Source organism: Manis pentadactyla, chromosome 2 (assembly GCF_030020395.1).
Source record: "Manis pentadactyla isolate mManPen7 chromosome 2, mManPen7.hap1, whole genome shotgun sequence".
NCBI classification, from domain to species: domain Eukaryota; kingdom Metazoa; phylum Chordata; class Mammalia; order Pholidota; family Manidae; genus Manis; species Manis pentadactyla.
Window position 1 is genome coordinate 128,372,691 of NC_080020.1, and position 16,277 is coordinate 128,388,967.

Genomic DNA, 16,277 nt, shown 5'->3' on the forward strand with positions numbered 1-16,277 from the left:
CACTGTTTTTCATTTTATACACAGTTGTGTAGGGTAACAAAATAGAGATTAATTAAAAGGAATGGGTGGTTGGAATAACAAATCACTGCATAAAAAGCCGGAAGTGGGAAATAGCCTCCCATGGGCGCTCTGCCCTGAATGACTAGTGACCCATCAGCAATGCCAGCTTCTTGGGCTCCGAATGGGCAAGAGAATACATTTCAGCATGTTAAGTCTTGGTTTGATTTCTTCTGTATTTAATTTGTATGTTCTGGGGTTAAATTTATTTACTGATCATAGATAGTATGGAGCTCAATAAATGGGGTGTTTGACTAGAAGTTGAGAAAATTTTCATTTTTGTCTCTTTACTCCGCTGGTAGCTGCCCCCACGCCCCCCCCCCCCCCACTCCTGGCCCTTCCTGGGCCACTGTATTCTTTAGCTTAAAAATACGCCTTGAAGTCGAAGTTTTACAAGTAAATGAAGTTATATCTGTATGACATTTTTAGATTCTTTGGAAAACGGCATTAAAAATGGAGGTATACTTAATGATATTTGTAAAACAATCTGAAATTTGAACATGAGTAGTAATATCAAGGAATTATTGGCATCTTTTTAGATAATAATGGTATTACGGTCATATTAAAAAATGATACTGATGTATTTACAAATTAGATGGTGTATTTGATATCTGGGACTTGCTTCATAAAATCCAAGGATGGGGGGGAGTGATAAGTGGGCTCATGGATGTGACAGAATTGCCAAGGGGTGGTTGTGGTTGAAGCTGGGTGATGGGTACATGGGGGTGGGGCTCATTTTCTGTATTCTGTGTAGGTTCAAAATGTGTGTGTGCATAAAGCAGTGGTGGGGCAGCCTCACTAACCTTTGTCTTCTCACCTTTTTGCGTGTTTCAGATGCCAGACCAGTTTGACCAGGCAGTGGTGCTGAACCAGCTGCGGTATTCAGGAATGTTGGAGACAGTGAGGATCCGCAAGGCTGGGTATGCGGTGCGAAGACCCTTCCAGGATTTTTACAAAAGGCAAGATGGAGCTGAACAGATCCTTTTCCTTTTCAGAGGGGTTGGGAAAGAGGAGTTGTAGCAAAAGGTGACGTGGGGCGTCTTTCTGCTGCAGGTATAGAGTGCTGATGCGGCACGTGGCCGCACCTGAGGACGTCAGGGGGAAGTGCACAGCACTGCTGCAGTGCTACGACGCCTCCAACAGCGAGTGGCAGCTGGGGAAGACGAAGGTACGGTCACTGAGGAAGAACGGGTGTCCCAGCAAAGCCCTGGGAGATGGTCTGTGTCCTATGGTACTGCTAACCGGCTGTTTTTAACACTGAGAAGATGTTCATGGTATCATACCCACAACAGTATTTTGTCCTCCAAACAGTTAATATTTTATTCAGAGTGCTTTGAATTTGCAGGGACTCTGTTTCCTCGGGGCACACATCGCAGCCTCAGGTGCTAAGCATTATGGGTGTGTTTTCACTTGGGCAGTCAGCAGCAAATGCTCGGTGAAGAGCAGCTTGGTGCCTTGGCTGCCTGGGCAGCTCTGGCGTCTAAGAAGTGCGGCACCAGGCCTCCCGACTTCGTAATTCAGATGCTGAATGCCATCGTGGCTCCCCAGGAGCTGCTGTGCCAGAGCCCAGCAAACGGTCTGAAATCCCATAGGTTGCCTAAAGTTCATTCCAGAAAGCCAGGTGCAATGCATTTCTTGAACATGTTGGTGTGGCTGAAGCCTTATTCCAGACAGGAGCTCCATGGTGGGCAGTCTGGCCTCAACAGCAAAAATCAGCTGGTTGTGTGCCCTCTTCTCCCCATCTTTAGAACTCATGCCTGCCAAAAACCTCGCTTGGTTCACCGCCATGCTCTCACTCACCCAGGAAAGACAGAAGTGTGACCTGGGCACAGAAATGCAGGCATCCAGGGGTTAGCCCTTGACTAGGTGAAAGGCCTCTGAGAGGCGGTCATTGCGTCCAGTCCTCCAGAAAGGACCCAGCAGCAGAGAGGTTTCCACTCACATTACATTGTTTTTAACCAAGGTGGTTCTTTGTTTAAAAAGAGGAGAAAGGAATGGAGAGAGGGAGGAAGAAGGAGAGAAAGGTGTATCTTGTGGGTACTTACTCGGCTCAGGCCCCCCACAGACTGGGGGGCTTAAAAGGCAGTTCTGGAGGCTGGAAGCCCAAGATCCCGGTGCCTGTTCAGTGGGGTGCAGGTGAGGGCCTCCCCGGAGTGCAGACAGCTGCCTTACTGTGTCCTCACACAGTGGACAGAGCTCTGGGTTCTCGTCCTCTTTAAGGGCACTGAGCCCATCGTGGGCCCCGCACTCCTCACTTCATCTAGACCCAGTTATCCCTAAAGGCCCCACCTCAATTCCGTCACACTGGGGGTCAGGGCTGCAGCATCGGAACATGGGGTGTCAGAGGAGGGACAAAACGTTTCTGTCCCTAACATTGACCAGTGTGGAATCAGTGGCAAGCATTTAGCATCACCTTGGGGCCACTCAGCAAGGTAAATACTCCTCTACTCTTGAGGAATTTCCGCTGGATGGGCGTTTTGGATACAAACATCTAAGAGGGTAGAGACGGCACGCAGAGGTCGTGTATTATTACTCACCTACGGCTGTCTAACAGACTGTCCCAGCCTTAGAGGCTTTAACTACACATGCTAATTATCTCAGTATGTATGGTTCAGGGCTCCAGGCATGGCTCAACTGGGTCCTCTGTCAGGGCCTCCCAGGACTACAGTGTATCATCCAGGGCTGCATTCCTTTCTGGAGCTCAAGGTCATGGGGCACCACAATCCAGTTTTTCTGCAATAGGGCTGAGGTTCCTGTTTTCTAGCTGGCTGCCGCCTAGGGCCACTCTCAACTCCTAAAGGCCCGCTCACTAAGTAACATGGCTCCTTACTTACCAGCCAGCAGGAGAATCTCTTTCATCTAGTCTCCTGAGATGGAGCCTTACATAATGTAGCATATTCCCGGAAGACACCCCCTCACCTTTGCCGTATTCTATGGGCTAGGAGGGAGTCATAGATTCCACCTGCACTGGAAAGATAACCCAAAGTTGTAATTCATTGGGGGTCCCCTTGAAGTGTGTCCTCACAGGTTTACAGGTCTCTCTCCCTGGAATTCTCCTCCCACCTCATTCAGCCAACTCACCCTGCAGGTCTCAGCTTAGATGCGGTCTTTACCAGGAATCCTTTTGGGCATTCTTCATTACACCCCACCCAGACCGGGCTAAGCCCCCTCCCCTGTCCTCCCATGCTGGCCCCGTTGTAACACTTCGCAGGCTGTCTTGCTCTTGCTGGCTCGGCCTTGCCTGTTGATTTCTCTACAGCCACCCTATAAGGAATGTGTGGTTAATCGTTTTTGTACAAGCAACGTCTATTAGATGCCAAAGAACCGTCGGGTGGCACAAGGATATTGCACATTTAGTCACTCAAGGCAAAATTTCCAGAGAAGGTGGCCGAAGTGGAACTCTATTAGGAGTCCGGTGTCGTCTGCTCTTTTTAATAAAAAAAGACAGTGCATTCTCTATGAACTGACATCCCCCTCCTGTCTAAGTGGCATATACTGTAAGGTACAGTAACATCAGAGATCGTTATGACTCACCCAGCCAATACCAGTCTCTCTTCTGAGCTCTGAAGAACCAATCCAACTTCATTTACAAGTTACATTGTGGAAATCAGGTCCAGGCTGGGGACACAGAGACATCACGACATGAGCATTGACCTCGGCTTACTCTGTTGCTGGGAGATAAGATATCCACATACAACTAACGAATCATACAGTATAATCTCCTTAAGGAATAAGGGCCCAGCTTCTCCAGGACCCAGCTCACTGTGGATGGAAGTGATCAGGGTAGTATTCAAGAGGAGGAAATCTTTTAAAGTGTTAAACTTTAATGGGTGACAAGTTGAAAATTGGAGGTAGAAGGAGGATGGAAGCATGTCAGTTCATGGAAACATTAGGAAAGTAAACATAAACATTAGAACATTTGAAATGGTGCCTGCTAAAGCTTTGACTTTGACAAGCATTTGGCTTAAGTATACACCAGCATGTGTTTTGGTAGGTGTTGCTGCCAGAATGTCTTTGTATTTAAAGCCTTGAACCTCTAATGAATATTTGGATCTTCCGGTAAAGAAATTTTTATCGTATTTACATGACAGAGGGAAATGTGGACAGCGTTGTAGCCAGCAAATTAAACACAGCAACGGGTCTGAATTAGCTAGCTTAAATCAGATACATTTAGTCCTTTGAGGGCAAAAATTCATGTGCTGGGACACATTTCTGATGAAGGCGGGGGGCCTGTCTGAACCCCCGTGGCACAGCCCAGACGGGAGGAGCTCCTGATACACTTCCCCTTGGATGAGGACGACCAAGGGGAGCAGCTTGTTTTTGGGTTTTCTTGGTTTTGACTTTTCCCTCTGTCTTGTGACTCAGCACATGTCACTGTTCTAACCGCCTGGACTACATTACCAGGCCTTTTTCTCTTTGTTCTATGGCAGTAAAGCCTGCAAGAGGTATTTTTAGAAAGACATCATACTAGAATAATCCATAGGCTCTTGAGCTGTCTAAAATAAGGATGAAAAAAGCCCACATGAAATAGTGCATGCTGGGTACTGAGTCAGGGTCAGCAGAAGAGCCCTTGCGAGGACACTGCCCTTTCCTAAGCCCTGGACAGCACCTCCCATCACAGTTACTGGGCCACGCTGACTCCATCTTGGCCACATCTGGGAATGTGTGGACATGGCAAGGGCTCACTGCTGGGCTGGGAGAACTGGCATCTCTTTTCCATGTGTCATTGCAAAAACTCAGGGTGGATGTTCTTAATGAAACGGATTCTGGTCCCCAAAAGTATTTTGTTCTATTTGTTTGCCCCTTATAGGTAAAAATGTGGAGGTAGATTTAATAGGCAGAGCAGAGAGCTATCCTTTTGATGGGCATAAAACAAATGCAGTATTTCTCTGATCCTGATTCCAACCAAGACATTCTTTAGATGTCTGATGAGGTGTGAAACACTCCTTCCTTCATAAAAGCTTCCTGTTTATGCATTAGGTAAATACATGGCTCTTTAGAATCAACACCCATTTCATTATGTCACCACCACCGTCACCTTTCTTCCCCAAGATTTGACTTTATTTTCTTTTAAACATTCACCAGAGCGAAAGCATCAGAATAAGATGCTTGATGCCAAAAAATCTCAAAGAGAAGTTCAAATACTTGCTTAAAATCCAGTCTTGGTGAAAACTGCTTCTAATCTGTGGTTTTGATAAACAGAGATTCATATCTTTGGAAACATCATTTTCAACAAATAAACTTTATACTTGTAGCTTCTGTCCTTTACGTTAAGGTTTGGTTGTTTTGCTAAAGATGTGGTCTCTTTATGCAGTAACAGGCATGTTAATTGGAATTATAGGAAGAGGATTGTCTGAAAACTTGTCTAGGAGTTACTTGTCATAGAGCTTTACAAATACTCAGGAAACCAGAGCAGGAGTAGGTAAAGGCTGCTTTGAGTCACTTTATTTTCTGTTTTACCCAAATGTCTTGGAAGAGACAGACCAGAGTCTGGAAAAATGTGCCATCAAGAGAACATGCTGTGTTGTTACAGGCCAGAGTGATTCACGGAGCATAAATAAAAAAATCATATGAGTGACAGAGTGTGTCATTTATGCCCCCACCCTGCCAGATGCCTCCATGTTGACGACTAATAGAAAAAGCATATAAAAATACTACTTTTTTTTAGGGAATCATTCAAAACTGCTTGTTACATGCATTAAATCTTAAATTGCAAAATTAAAAGCTACCTTGATTGGTGGAAGGTCTTGACATTTTCACATCTTCTCAAATATTAGGAATTCTGATATAAAGTGCCATTTATCAGACACACTTAGTTTACTTGTCAAGCATAGGATTGAGGTGCTGGTGCCCAGAAACAGGCCAGCATATAGCTGTGATCTGTTTATCCCTGATTCTAGTATTCTTGCAATGGTTTAATTGAGATGTAGCTTAAATGGTTTAAATCTCAATTCAAGCTCTTGTTCTCAGAATTGTATTCTTAATGTCAATTTTTTTGATATGTAGTTTTTAAGGCCAAGATGCTCTGATCGTAGTCACTTGACAGGCATGAGAAGAGTTTGTGTGATAAGAAAGTAACATTTTATAAATTTCTTGAATTTTTTTCTTCCTCCCCTCCCCGCCTCTTTTTTTTTTAATGTAGGGAGTCTCTCTGTACCCGTACTTAGACTTAATGTAGGTCTAGTGCTGGCCCATGAACTATTTTGGCCCACAATGAGATAAGTATTTATAAACTTTGATAGCAATTTTGAATCTAATAAAAACTGGACAAATGGGGCTTTCATTTTATATATTTTCTTTTTTCTTTTTAGTACTATATTTTTACTGTGACATACAAATGTCTTAGTCCCTGACAAATGGAAAGTTTAAAAAAAAAAAAGTCACAAAATAACAGCCCCTCTTCATACGGGGTGTGAGAAGCACCATTCTAGGAAGCATGGCCGTGGGTGTTTGGACAGGCTTAAGGAGAGAGAAGAAAGCCTCACCCCTGCAAAGATATCTCTGACCCAGGGGTCACTTCTTTCTACCAGCCATGTTGTTTGGTTCTGACACATTGCTGTCTCCTGAGCAGGTCTTTCTTCGAGAATCCTTGGAGCAGAAACTGGAGAAGCGACGAGAGGAGGAAGTCACGCAGGCGGCCGTGGTGATCCGGGCCCACATCTTGGGTTACCTGGCACGGTAAGGAGCACGCAGAGGGGAGAGGCCACTGAGCGCCCTGCGGAGTCCATCCTCAGAATGTGTCATGGGGGTAGCCTGGTTATTTGCTCTCATTTAAAGTAGACCTGGATGGAGGGTTAGGACCAGATCAGCGTGCTTCATTAGCAACACCAGATGCCTACTTAGCTTGACCAGGGCAGAAAGCAGTAAAGGGGGGCTTCTGGTGTCTCGGCAATGACATTCAGGAACTCTGCTGAGATGTTTACATTGTTTGCCTAGCCCTCTGCCTCTTGCGTGGAAGCTGCAGGCAGCCTGCCTGTTGACTTTGGTATTGCCTCATTATGTCTGCAGAGACCTGCGCTCCAGCGCTTCCCAAGCCAGGCAGCTGCTTTTCCTGTGCATTTGAGTTCTGTACACCTCTGCAGGCCTGCATGCCACATAAACCCCACACCGTTCCATTTCCTGAAGTACAAAGCTATCCTGCTGGGGTGATTTTGTTCCCCCCTGATAAGATCACAACAGCATAGCAAATCTCTTGATTCTGTTTACAACCCAACTTCCTGCCTGGACTATTCAAAGTTAGCATTAGGGGTTATGTGTTTATTCAGCCAAGATAATGATAGAGTCCTTGCTTTCGTTTTGTTTTATTATTCTTTTGTTTTTCTTCTGTTTTGCCGAAAGAGGCCTACTGTTCGCTCCTGTCCTATAATGAGAGTCTCCTTCCAAAACTAGGTCTGGTTCTTTTGTCTTGCAGCATTCACGTAAACTCATTTGAAAGCTCAGAGCCTCATTACCTCAACAACTCTTCTGTTGTGCTGTTCTTTTCCTTTCCAGAAAGCAGTACAGAAAAGTCCTTTACTGTGTACTGATAATACAGAAGAATTACAGGGCATACCTTCTGAGGAGGAGATTTTTGCACCTGAAAAAGGCAGCCATCATTTTCCAGAAGCAACTCAGAGGTCAGATTGCCCGGAGAGTCTACAGACAGCTGCTGGCAGAGAAGCGGGCGGCGGAGGAGGAGAGGAAGCGGGCAGAGGAAGAGGAGAGGAAACGGGAGGAAGAGGAGAGGTAGGGTACCTCTCTTGCTTGGCTGAAGCTGAAGAACACCTAGTTGTAGGCTCAGTCTGCATCCTTGGAGCCAGAATTTCCAGTAGCTGCTCCAGAAACTATTTGTAACAGTAACTCTTGGAGGCCCGGATACATCCCTTGGCAGCATGGAAGACCCAGTTCTGTGTATGTTTGTATTCATGCACAAAACGAGTCCATTGCCAAAGGGAGAGGCCCCATCCTTCATCTTTCCAATGTTGTCTTTAGCAAAGCTTTTTTTAGAAAGTTGGCTCTCTGAAAAATGGCTCTAGGGTTTTTCTCATTGCTTTTATTCTGTTTCTTTACTATTTTTAGAGAGAGAGAGAGGGCACGAAGAGAGGCTGAGCTCCGCGCCCAACAGGTGAGGAATGCTGGGGCAGCACAGCATCTCGTCTGTCCCTTCCTACTTCAAACACCTCGACTCAAGGACTTACAGTATGAAGATGTAGGAGGAAGATCTTCCAAGGAGATGTTGATGATGCAACTTCTAGCCCACTACAGTTAGGCAGAAGTGTGAATGCCTGAGGTTTCAGTGTGAATCATGACAGCACCCCTTCTCTAAGCCAGTGTAACTGCAGATACCAGGTTGTGAAGGCTGCCATACCACAGTTCCAGCGGCTGGGTGGGTCAGACAATAGAGACCAACCCTCTCATAATTCTGGAGGCTGGAAATCCAAGATCGAGGTGTTGGCAGGTTTGGTGTATTCGGGGCCTCTCTCCCTGGCTTGCCCAGGGCCGCCTCTTGCTGTATCCTCGTGTGCTCTTACGCCTGTGTGCTCACACGTCTCTGTCTTAATTTCCTCCTTTTATAAGGACATCAGTCAGATTGGAGCCCCACCTCACAGCCTCATTCTGGCTTAATCACCTCTTTAAGGGCCCCGTCTCCAAATACAGATACATTCTGAGTTACTGAGGGTTAGGGCTTCAACATACGCATTTGGGGAGACAAAATCCATCAGCCCGTAAGTACATCTCACTGGGATTCTTCATTGCAGAGGAGGAAGGCTGCCCATATCCTTTGTAGTGACACATCTCCCTTCCTCTTATGTCCAGGAGGAAGCAGCAAGGAGGCAGCAAGAGCTGGAAGCCTTGCAGAAGCGCCGGAGGGAAGCCGAGCTGAACTGTGAACTGGAAAGGCAGAAGGAGAACAAACAGGTGGAAGAGATCCTCCGCCTGGAAAAAGAAATCGAGGACCTGCAGCGCATGAAGGAGCGGCAGGAGCTGTCCTTGACCGAGGCCTCCCTGCAGAAGCTGCAGCAGCTGCGGGACGAGGAGCTCAAAAGGTTGGAGGACGAAGCCTGCCGCGCTGCCCAGGAGTTCCTGGAGTCGCTCAACTTCGACGAGATCGACGAGTGCGTCCGGAACATCGAGCGCTCGCTCTCGGAGGGCAGCGAGTTTTCGGGCGAGCTGGCCGAGAGTGCGTGCGGGGAGAAGCCCAGCTTCAACTTCAGCCAACCCTACCCGGAGGAGGAGGTCGACGAGGGCTTTGAGGCCGATGACGATGCCTTCAAGGATTCGCCCAACCCAAGCGAGCGCGGCCACTCGGACCAGCGGACGAGTGGCATCCGGACCAGCGACGAGTCCTCGGAGGAGGACCCGTACATGAACGACACCGTGGTGCCCACGAGCCCAGGTGCCGACAGCACCGTGCTCGCCCCGCCAGAGCAGGGCTCCTCCCGCGGGGAGGCCCCCTTCTGCACGCCCCAGAGCACGGGGGGCCTCCCCTGCCCGGACGGCGAATATGACTACGAGCAGGACGACTACGGGGATGGCGCCATCACCCCGGGCAGCAGCGTGACGTTCTCCAACTCCTGCAGTAGCCGGTGGTCCCCAGACTACCGGTGCTCCGTGGGCACCTACAACAGCTCCGGGGCATACCGGTTTAGCTCCGAGGGGGCACAGTCCTCGGTGCGTACCCCTCTCCCCTCGGGCCAAGGCTCACCCTCATCGCCAGGGCATCTGTCTGTAATCCACCCCCTATTGCTCCATCACTTGGATGAAGGGAGCCCCCACAAACGTGCCAAGATTGCCAAGTCCAGCTCTTAAAGATGATCCTAACCCCCTTCTCTTGCCAAAAGCAGTCACATTAGTAAGGGGAACTCTGATGTGCCTGTTGTAGATTGAACACAAGGCCCAGAACTGCATTTTGCCCAGAGCCTAAGAAAAGTTGGCATTTGAGTAAGAAACCTGAGCTGTGTCTGTCCTCGCTTTGCAGCAGATGGGAAATGAGACCCACCCCCCACCCCCACCCCCCGCCAGAGTGGATCCAGGGCTGCCAAGGGCAGGCTGGAGACCTCACGGTAGCTTCGCAGGCCACACCATGGGAATTGTATTTTGTTCTGTGTTTAAGGGAGGAATCTTTAAGGGTTTTCATCTGTTCCAGCTTATCGATTTATTTTACTCTTTATTTTTTTCCCATTGGCTGTGCATTCAGTAGTCCCTTGACTTTCTGAGATTTGGAAATCTTTTCAGCTTAATAATTTAAAGGGAAATAAACTCTTGCATTGTTAGACTAGACTCATACCCCTAAATAGCAGTGTTTTCAGGATAGATAGATAGCCTTTGGTGAAAGCATGTCTTGCATTTTACATACAATTCAGCAGACCGTTTGACTATAAGTAGTACTTTGTAATTCTGAGTTCCTCTGGTGGCCGCCTGCCTCTGGATACGTGTGTCGGTTTTTTTGTCCCTTATTTTTGGATGTCCCAGTGTTGATACATGCAGGGCATTTCCATGGCTCAATTTCTGTCCTTTTTGCTCATGTTGGCGCGCTCTCCCCTTCTTGTCCAGTTTGAAGACAGTGAAGAGGACTTTGACTCGAGGTTCGACACTGACGATGAGCTTTCTTACCGGCGGGACTCGGTGTACAGCTGCGTCACCCTGCCGTACTTCCACAGCTTTCTGTACATGAAAGGTATGCCCTCGTCTCCGCGGTGCCTGGGTTGCAGTAGAGAGATGGAAACTGAGATCTGATTGAGGAGGGCTGGGAATGCCACCCTTCCCTCCCGTCCTGGTGTTGGGTCCTCTTTGGTGAATGGAGGGGGCCCCGGGGGTATGACATGGATGACGTGACCTTCCTGTGAAGAATGTTGCCTCGATGCTCCTCGTTTGGCACAGTACTAAGACAATATCTGCAACCCTGGTCACCATACTCATCCCCTTGCTTCTCTGTTACCCTCATTCCTAATGTGTGCTCTTTTTCATTTCCTCCCTCCCTCTCCCTCTCCCCCTCCCTCCTTCCTCTCCCCCTCCCCCTCCCTCCCTCCCTCCCTCCCTCTCCCCCTCCCTCCCTCCCTCTCTCTCCCTCTCCCTCCCTCCCTCTCCCCCTCCCTCCCTCCCTCTCTCTCCCTCTCCCTCCCTCCCTCTCCCTCTCCCTCCTTCCTCTCCCCTCCCTCCCTCTCCCTCCTCCCTCTCTCTCTCCCTCCCTCTCCCTCCCTCCCTCTCCTCTCTCCCTCTCCCCTCCCTCCTTCCTCTCCCCCTCCCTCCCTCTCTCTCTCTCCCTCTCCCTCCCTCCCTCTCCTCTCTCTCTCTCCCTCTCCCCCTCCCTCCCTCCCTCCCTCTCTCTCTCTCCCTCTCCCTCCCTCCCTCTCCTCTCTCTCTCTCCCTCTCCCCCTCCCTCCCTCCCTCCCTCTCTCTCTCTCCCTCTCTTCCCTCCCTCTCCTCTCTCTCCCTCTCCCCCTCCCTCTCTCTCTCTCCCTCTCTCTCTCTCCCTCTCCTCCCTCTCCTCTCTCTCTCCCTCTCCCCCTCCCTCCCTCCCTCTCTCTCTCTGTCTCCTTCTCTTTCTCTCTCTCTCCCTCCCCCTCCCTCCTTCCTCCCTCCTTCCCTCTCCCTCCCTCTCTCTCTCTCCCCCTCCCTCTCTCTCTCTCCCTCTCTCTCTCTCCCTCTCCTCCCTCTCCTCTCTCTCTCCCTCTCCCCCTCCCTCCCTCCCTCTCTCTCTCTGTCTCCTTCTCTTTCTCTCTCTCTCCCTCCCCCTCCCTCCTTCCTCCCTCCTTCCCTCTCCCTCCCTCTCTCTCTCTCTCCCTCCCTCTCTCTCTCTCCCTCTCCCTCCCTCTCTCTCTCTCTCTCTCTCATACACATACTGCTGTTGCTGAAGTAGGTGTGGAAGGGTCTGGGAGAGGGCTTAAGCTGCTTAGAGCACCTGGCTACCCTAATGATGAGAATTGTAATGGCATATTCTGATTGCTGTTAAACCTGACATGTACTGTGTTGAACCTTAATACTTGGGGACCTTGAAGCATACTTAATTCTGGGCGAATACTTAGGACCTTGTATTCATGCCTTCATGTTCTGGACTCTGACTTCTAATAGGGATCATGAGGCACCATAATCATGTTTTTGGTAGGAGTTGTCTTTGAATCATTGGAAGAAGGGCCTGTCTGGTCTCTCACCTGGCCCTAGACCAGATGAAGGGAAAGTGTCCAAATTCTGGGGGTGGGGCTCTCACCTGGCCCTAGACCAGATGAAGGGAAAGTGTCCAAATTCTGGGGGTGGGGCAGGGAGGGCAGGGACCTGTCATCCCCAGATGATGTCCTGGATTCCATCCACCACCCTTTCTTCCTCCCTTTTCTCCTTTATCTGCTTCCCCACCTTCATGTTTATCTTCTCTGACCCTTCCCCTCACTTTCTTTCCTCCTGCTGTCTGTGTTGCTTCTCCCTTTCTTCTTCACCCCCAAAGAAAAAGCTTATTCTGTTTCCCTTTCCTTGTTCCTTCTCATTTGTCTTTGCTTCTGTCCTGTATTGGCATGCTTCTCTTTTCCCATTTTGCTTGTTCCCAGTGTTTTTTTCTGTTGTTTTCTGTTTACATTTTCCATTTGATCTCTTTGGCTGGCTTCTGTTCCCCTTACACATTGGCCTGGCTTCTAACATTATGTGCCTACAAGGGTCTGCTGTCCTCGGCCCAGAATCCTCAGGGGTGTTCATAGAAACCCCAGGTTTAGCTTAGGGAAAGTCTTCCTGTTGCCTGAAGTCACTGGTTGGTGGAAATTTTTATAGGAGCATTGGAAGGAGAAAGATTGAGAGATTCTATAACCAAGTAATCAGGTGTTCATTGCAACACTCAATGAAGGAAAAAATGTAACCCACAAATCACAACCTAATGATCCAATACCTATCTAATATACTATTTTAAGATTTTCTCATGCTTTTCTCAGAATAAATAAAAGCTTTTTATTAATACATCCTCCCTTCTAACCAAGTTCCAATTAATATTTAATTAGTAATTCCTAAGTTAGCTTTAAAATTATTTATATATGATACTGATTTATTACATAATTGTCTGATTAAAACAAAATCAGGAAAAAGTAAAGATAACTTTTAAAGCATAAAAAGCTCAAGAAGATAAGCAACTGGATTTTTGCAGACTCACCTCTAATAGAACAAGTTACATGTAAACCTGTTTAAACTTGTTTAATCTTTGATACATCATCCTTTAATCTTTAATACACCTGAAATGAACTTGTGGCCAAAAGTTTCAGAGAAACCACTGATGAAGTAGAATCTGGTAGTTGGATTTTAAGAGCACATATGAGTTTTCACCAGCCTAGTAGTTGCTGAAGATGGTTGCAGTTAGGAAATTAATAGCATTGATCAAATTGTCTAAACAAGGAAGTATCTGGAAGGTACTCTGGAGTGGTGGGGGAGAGCTGAGGTGAGTCCCATTAATAACATGGCTATTGTGATGAGTGTTGTAATCTGTGTCTTGGAAACAACTGTCAATAACCTTTATCGTTTAAAGACAATAAGATAATAGAATAACTTTGTGCTAGTTTCCTCTCTGGGCTTGTTCTGAGAAACCCAGATTAGTCGTGAATCAAAAAGAACACTTTTCATTCTGGTAGTCCTTGGCAAGTTTGCTGTTTGTTAGGAAACAGCTCTGGAGCTTGGCATGAGCACAGACTTCTCAGCTAGGTGAGCAGGAAACACTTTGGATATAAGAAAGGGCAACAGTCTGTGTCCTTCAGCGAGGCAAATGCACTTTGCATGCCCAGTGCCAACCCGTGTTGTCTTTGCTGCGTTTGTTCCATGTGAGGTTTAGATCTATAATCATTGATGCTGTTGAAGAAATGAACCTGAGATCTGTTCTCAGTCTGCTTTTAATCTGTAAAAGAAACCATTTTCTTTATTCCTTCTTTCAGTATCCAGGTATATTTTTATTACTAGGTCAAAGAAAAATAGGGGTCATTTTATAATAAACTATTGAAATAGATTCAGTGTTCTTCATTGGATTCCTTAAAACAGATTTTTGAATGATGGTGGTAAGATGTCATTCTGGACTATCCTGGGGGAATCTATAGAGTGCCAAGATCAAGGATATAAGGAGGGAACAGCATTCTGGTATAACCCAACCAAGCTAGTGTTGTATCTGTCCCCCACCCCTCCTTTCCCCTCGAACATAAGCCAGCAGTGCCATCTGTCATCGAGGGGTGTCTGAGGCCAGGTCAGTTGGGACAAAGCTAAGGATAGGCTGAACCTGAAGACCTTCTATGGACATTGTCATCCTGTTCCACTGACTTCTCTTAAACCCCTCTTGGGGGAACAGGTGGCTTGATGAACTCCTGGAAGCGCCGCTGGTGTGTCCTCAAAGATGAAACCTTCCTGTGGTTCCGCTCCAAGCAAGAGGCCCTCAAGCAAGGCTGGCTCCACAAGAAAGGTGGTGGCTCCTCCACGCTGTCCAGGAGAAACTGGAAGAGGCGCTGGTTTGTCCTCCGCCAGTCCAAGCTGATGTACTTTGAAAACGACAGCGAGGAGAAGCTCAAGGGCACCGTGGAAGTCCGCACGGCAAAGTATGTTGCTCAGGCCTGGCTGCGTGGTGCTCTGGGGCTGCATGGCCATTTCTGTAGCTTCTTACAGAGCTGTCTGCTGCAAGGTCTTTGAAGCACTGGAACGGTAGTAGGTGTTGAGTGAGCCCTAACCACTCACCTCAGTGGATTGAATTACTAGGAAGCAGGGGGAAACCATCTGTAAACATCCCCTTTTTGTGGTAACACTCACAAAGCTGTCTCTTGTTTGTAAGATGGTGGTTGGACATACAAGTAGCCCATTGGAAATGTGAGTGGTTGTATATAGGAATCATATGGTATCACCACTGAACCTTTAGTTGAGAATCTTTTTATTATCCTCTCATGGGTCAGCATGTCACTTCCAGTTCTTCCACACTTATAGCTGTTAGCAGATTGCTAGATTGGGAGCAGACTGTCCATCTGGAGATGTTTGAGGGTGTTTTTTTTCAGTTTTGTTATTTAAGTTATAATTGGCCTTAGTTTCAGTTGTACAACATAAACGTTTGATGTTCGTGTATATTGCAAAATAACCATAGTAAATCTAGATGACACCTGTCCTCTTAGGTTTATTTTTTATTGTGATGAGAACTTTTAATTTCTTTCTTAGCAACTTTGAAATGCATAATACGGTATTATTAACTGTAGTCACCGTGCTGTACATCATATCCCCAGGACTGACTGATTTTATAACTGGATGTTTGTACGTTTTGGCCACTTTCACCCATTTTTTTTGTACTTTTTGATCACTCTTCCTTGACCCGTGGAGGTGTCCTTTGAAGCGAATCGTTTGTCCTCTACCTATGTGGATACAGTAGGCATCTTCATTCCCATCAAAGAGAAGAACAGAACTGGTCCCCAAATCCAGCCCATCCCTTTTGTCTGCTACACACTCAGAGAACCAAGGCATCACACTATTATTTTTGTTGAAAACTCAAGTTTTCAGAAAATTGCTTGCGTTAGGGATAGCTAGATACTAAGCATAAAACTTGGCTTTGGGTTAACCTGTAGCCGCATGCCACTCAAAACTGAACAACCACAGTTTTAGAAAGTGGGTAAAATGAGCTTTGAGAGATCAGATTTGCCTCTGAAGTCATGAGACCTAAAATTAATGACATTGCTTCTAACCAGCCAGCATCAGTGATTTTAGAAAAGTATTCTTTGAAACCTGGCAAGTTAAAAGAAGGAAAGTGTTGTATATATTTAATTTTATGGGCATTTAATGGAATGCAGACAGCAGAGGATTGGACTTTTTTCCAGGCTGCCCCTTCAGTGTTCATCAGAAGCCCATGCTCTGTGAAAGTGAGTTTGTGGGAATTTGAATCTGAGTCCTGCAAGAAGTTTTCACAGGATGGCAGAACCCTGTGCCTCCCACATCTTCCTTGAGCCCTGTAACCATGACTTTCCTCTTTATTCACCCTCAGGAGGGGGCCACAAATGTCTGGATGCAGAGAATGGGGGAGGGAGGGGAGGGAGCCTGGTGCTAAATTTCCCTAGTGTAAATCGATGGATGTTCCTTTTGCAGCTTGCTCTGTGCTGCTTATTAAAGCCAATTTCTCCAGGTGTTCAGTAAAAATTAGAGAGTTGAAGAAATGTGAGCTCTTATTCAGCCATTTCTGTCTTATTCTTTAGAGATAGGGCAATGAGTTGTTAGGGTACCTTTCACCACATTAAGATTTATATTACCTAAGATTAAGGTTT

The 16,277-nt window shown here is 47.0% G+C and overlaps 1 protein-coding gene across 1 annotated transcript in view; it reads left to right on the top strand.

Moving 5' to 3' along the window:
* MYO10 (myosin X) overlaps positions 1 to 16,277 on the top strand; it is a 210,736-nt gene that overhangs the window by 174,172 nt on the left and 20,287 nt on the right. Inside the window, exons 19-26 of the mRNA XM_057496186.1 lie at positions 892 to 1,016; positions 1,111 to 1,225; positions 6,629 to 6,735; positions 7,549 to 7,782; positions 8,116 to 8,161; positions 8,854 to 9,708; positions 10,591 to 10,714; positions 14,339 to 14,582. Of these exons, the coding sequence (XP_057352169.1) occupies positions 892 to 1,016; positions 1,111 to 1,225; positions 6,629 to 6,735; positions 7,549 to 7,782; positions 8,116 to 8,161; positions 8,854 to 9,708; positions 10,591 to 10,714; positions 14,339 to 14,582 (1,850 nt within the window). The remainder of the gene's footprint in view (positions 1 to 891; positions 1,017 to 1,110; positions 1,226 to 6,628; positions 6,736 to 7,548; positions 7,783 to 8,115; positions 8,162 to 8,853; positions 9,709 to 10,590; positions 10,715 to 14,338; positions 14,583 to 16,277) is intronic.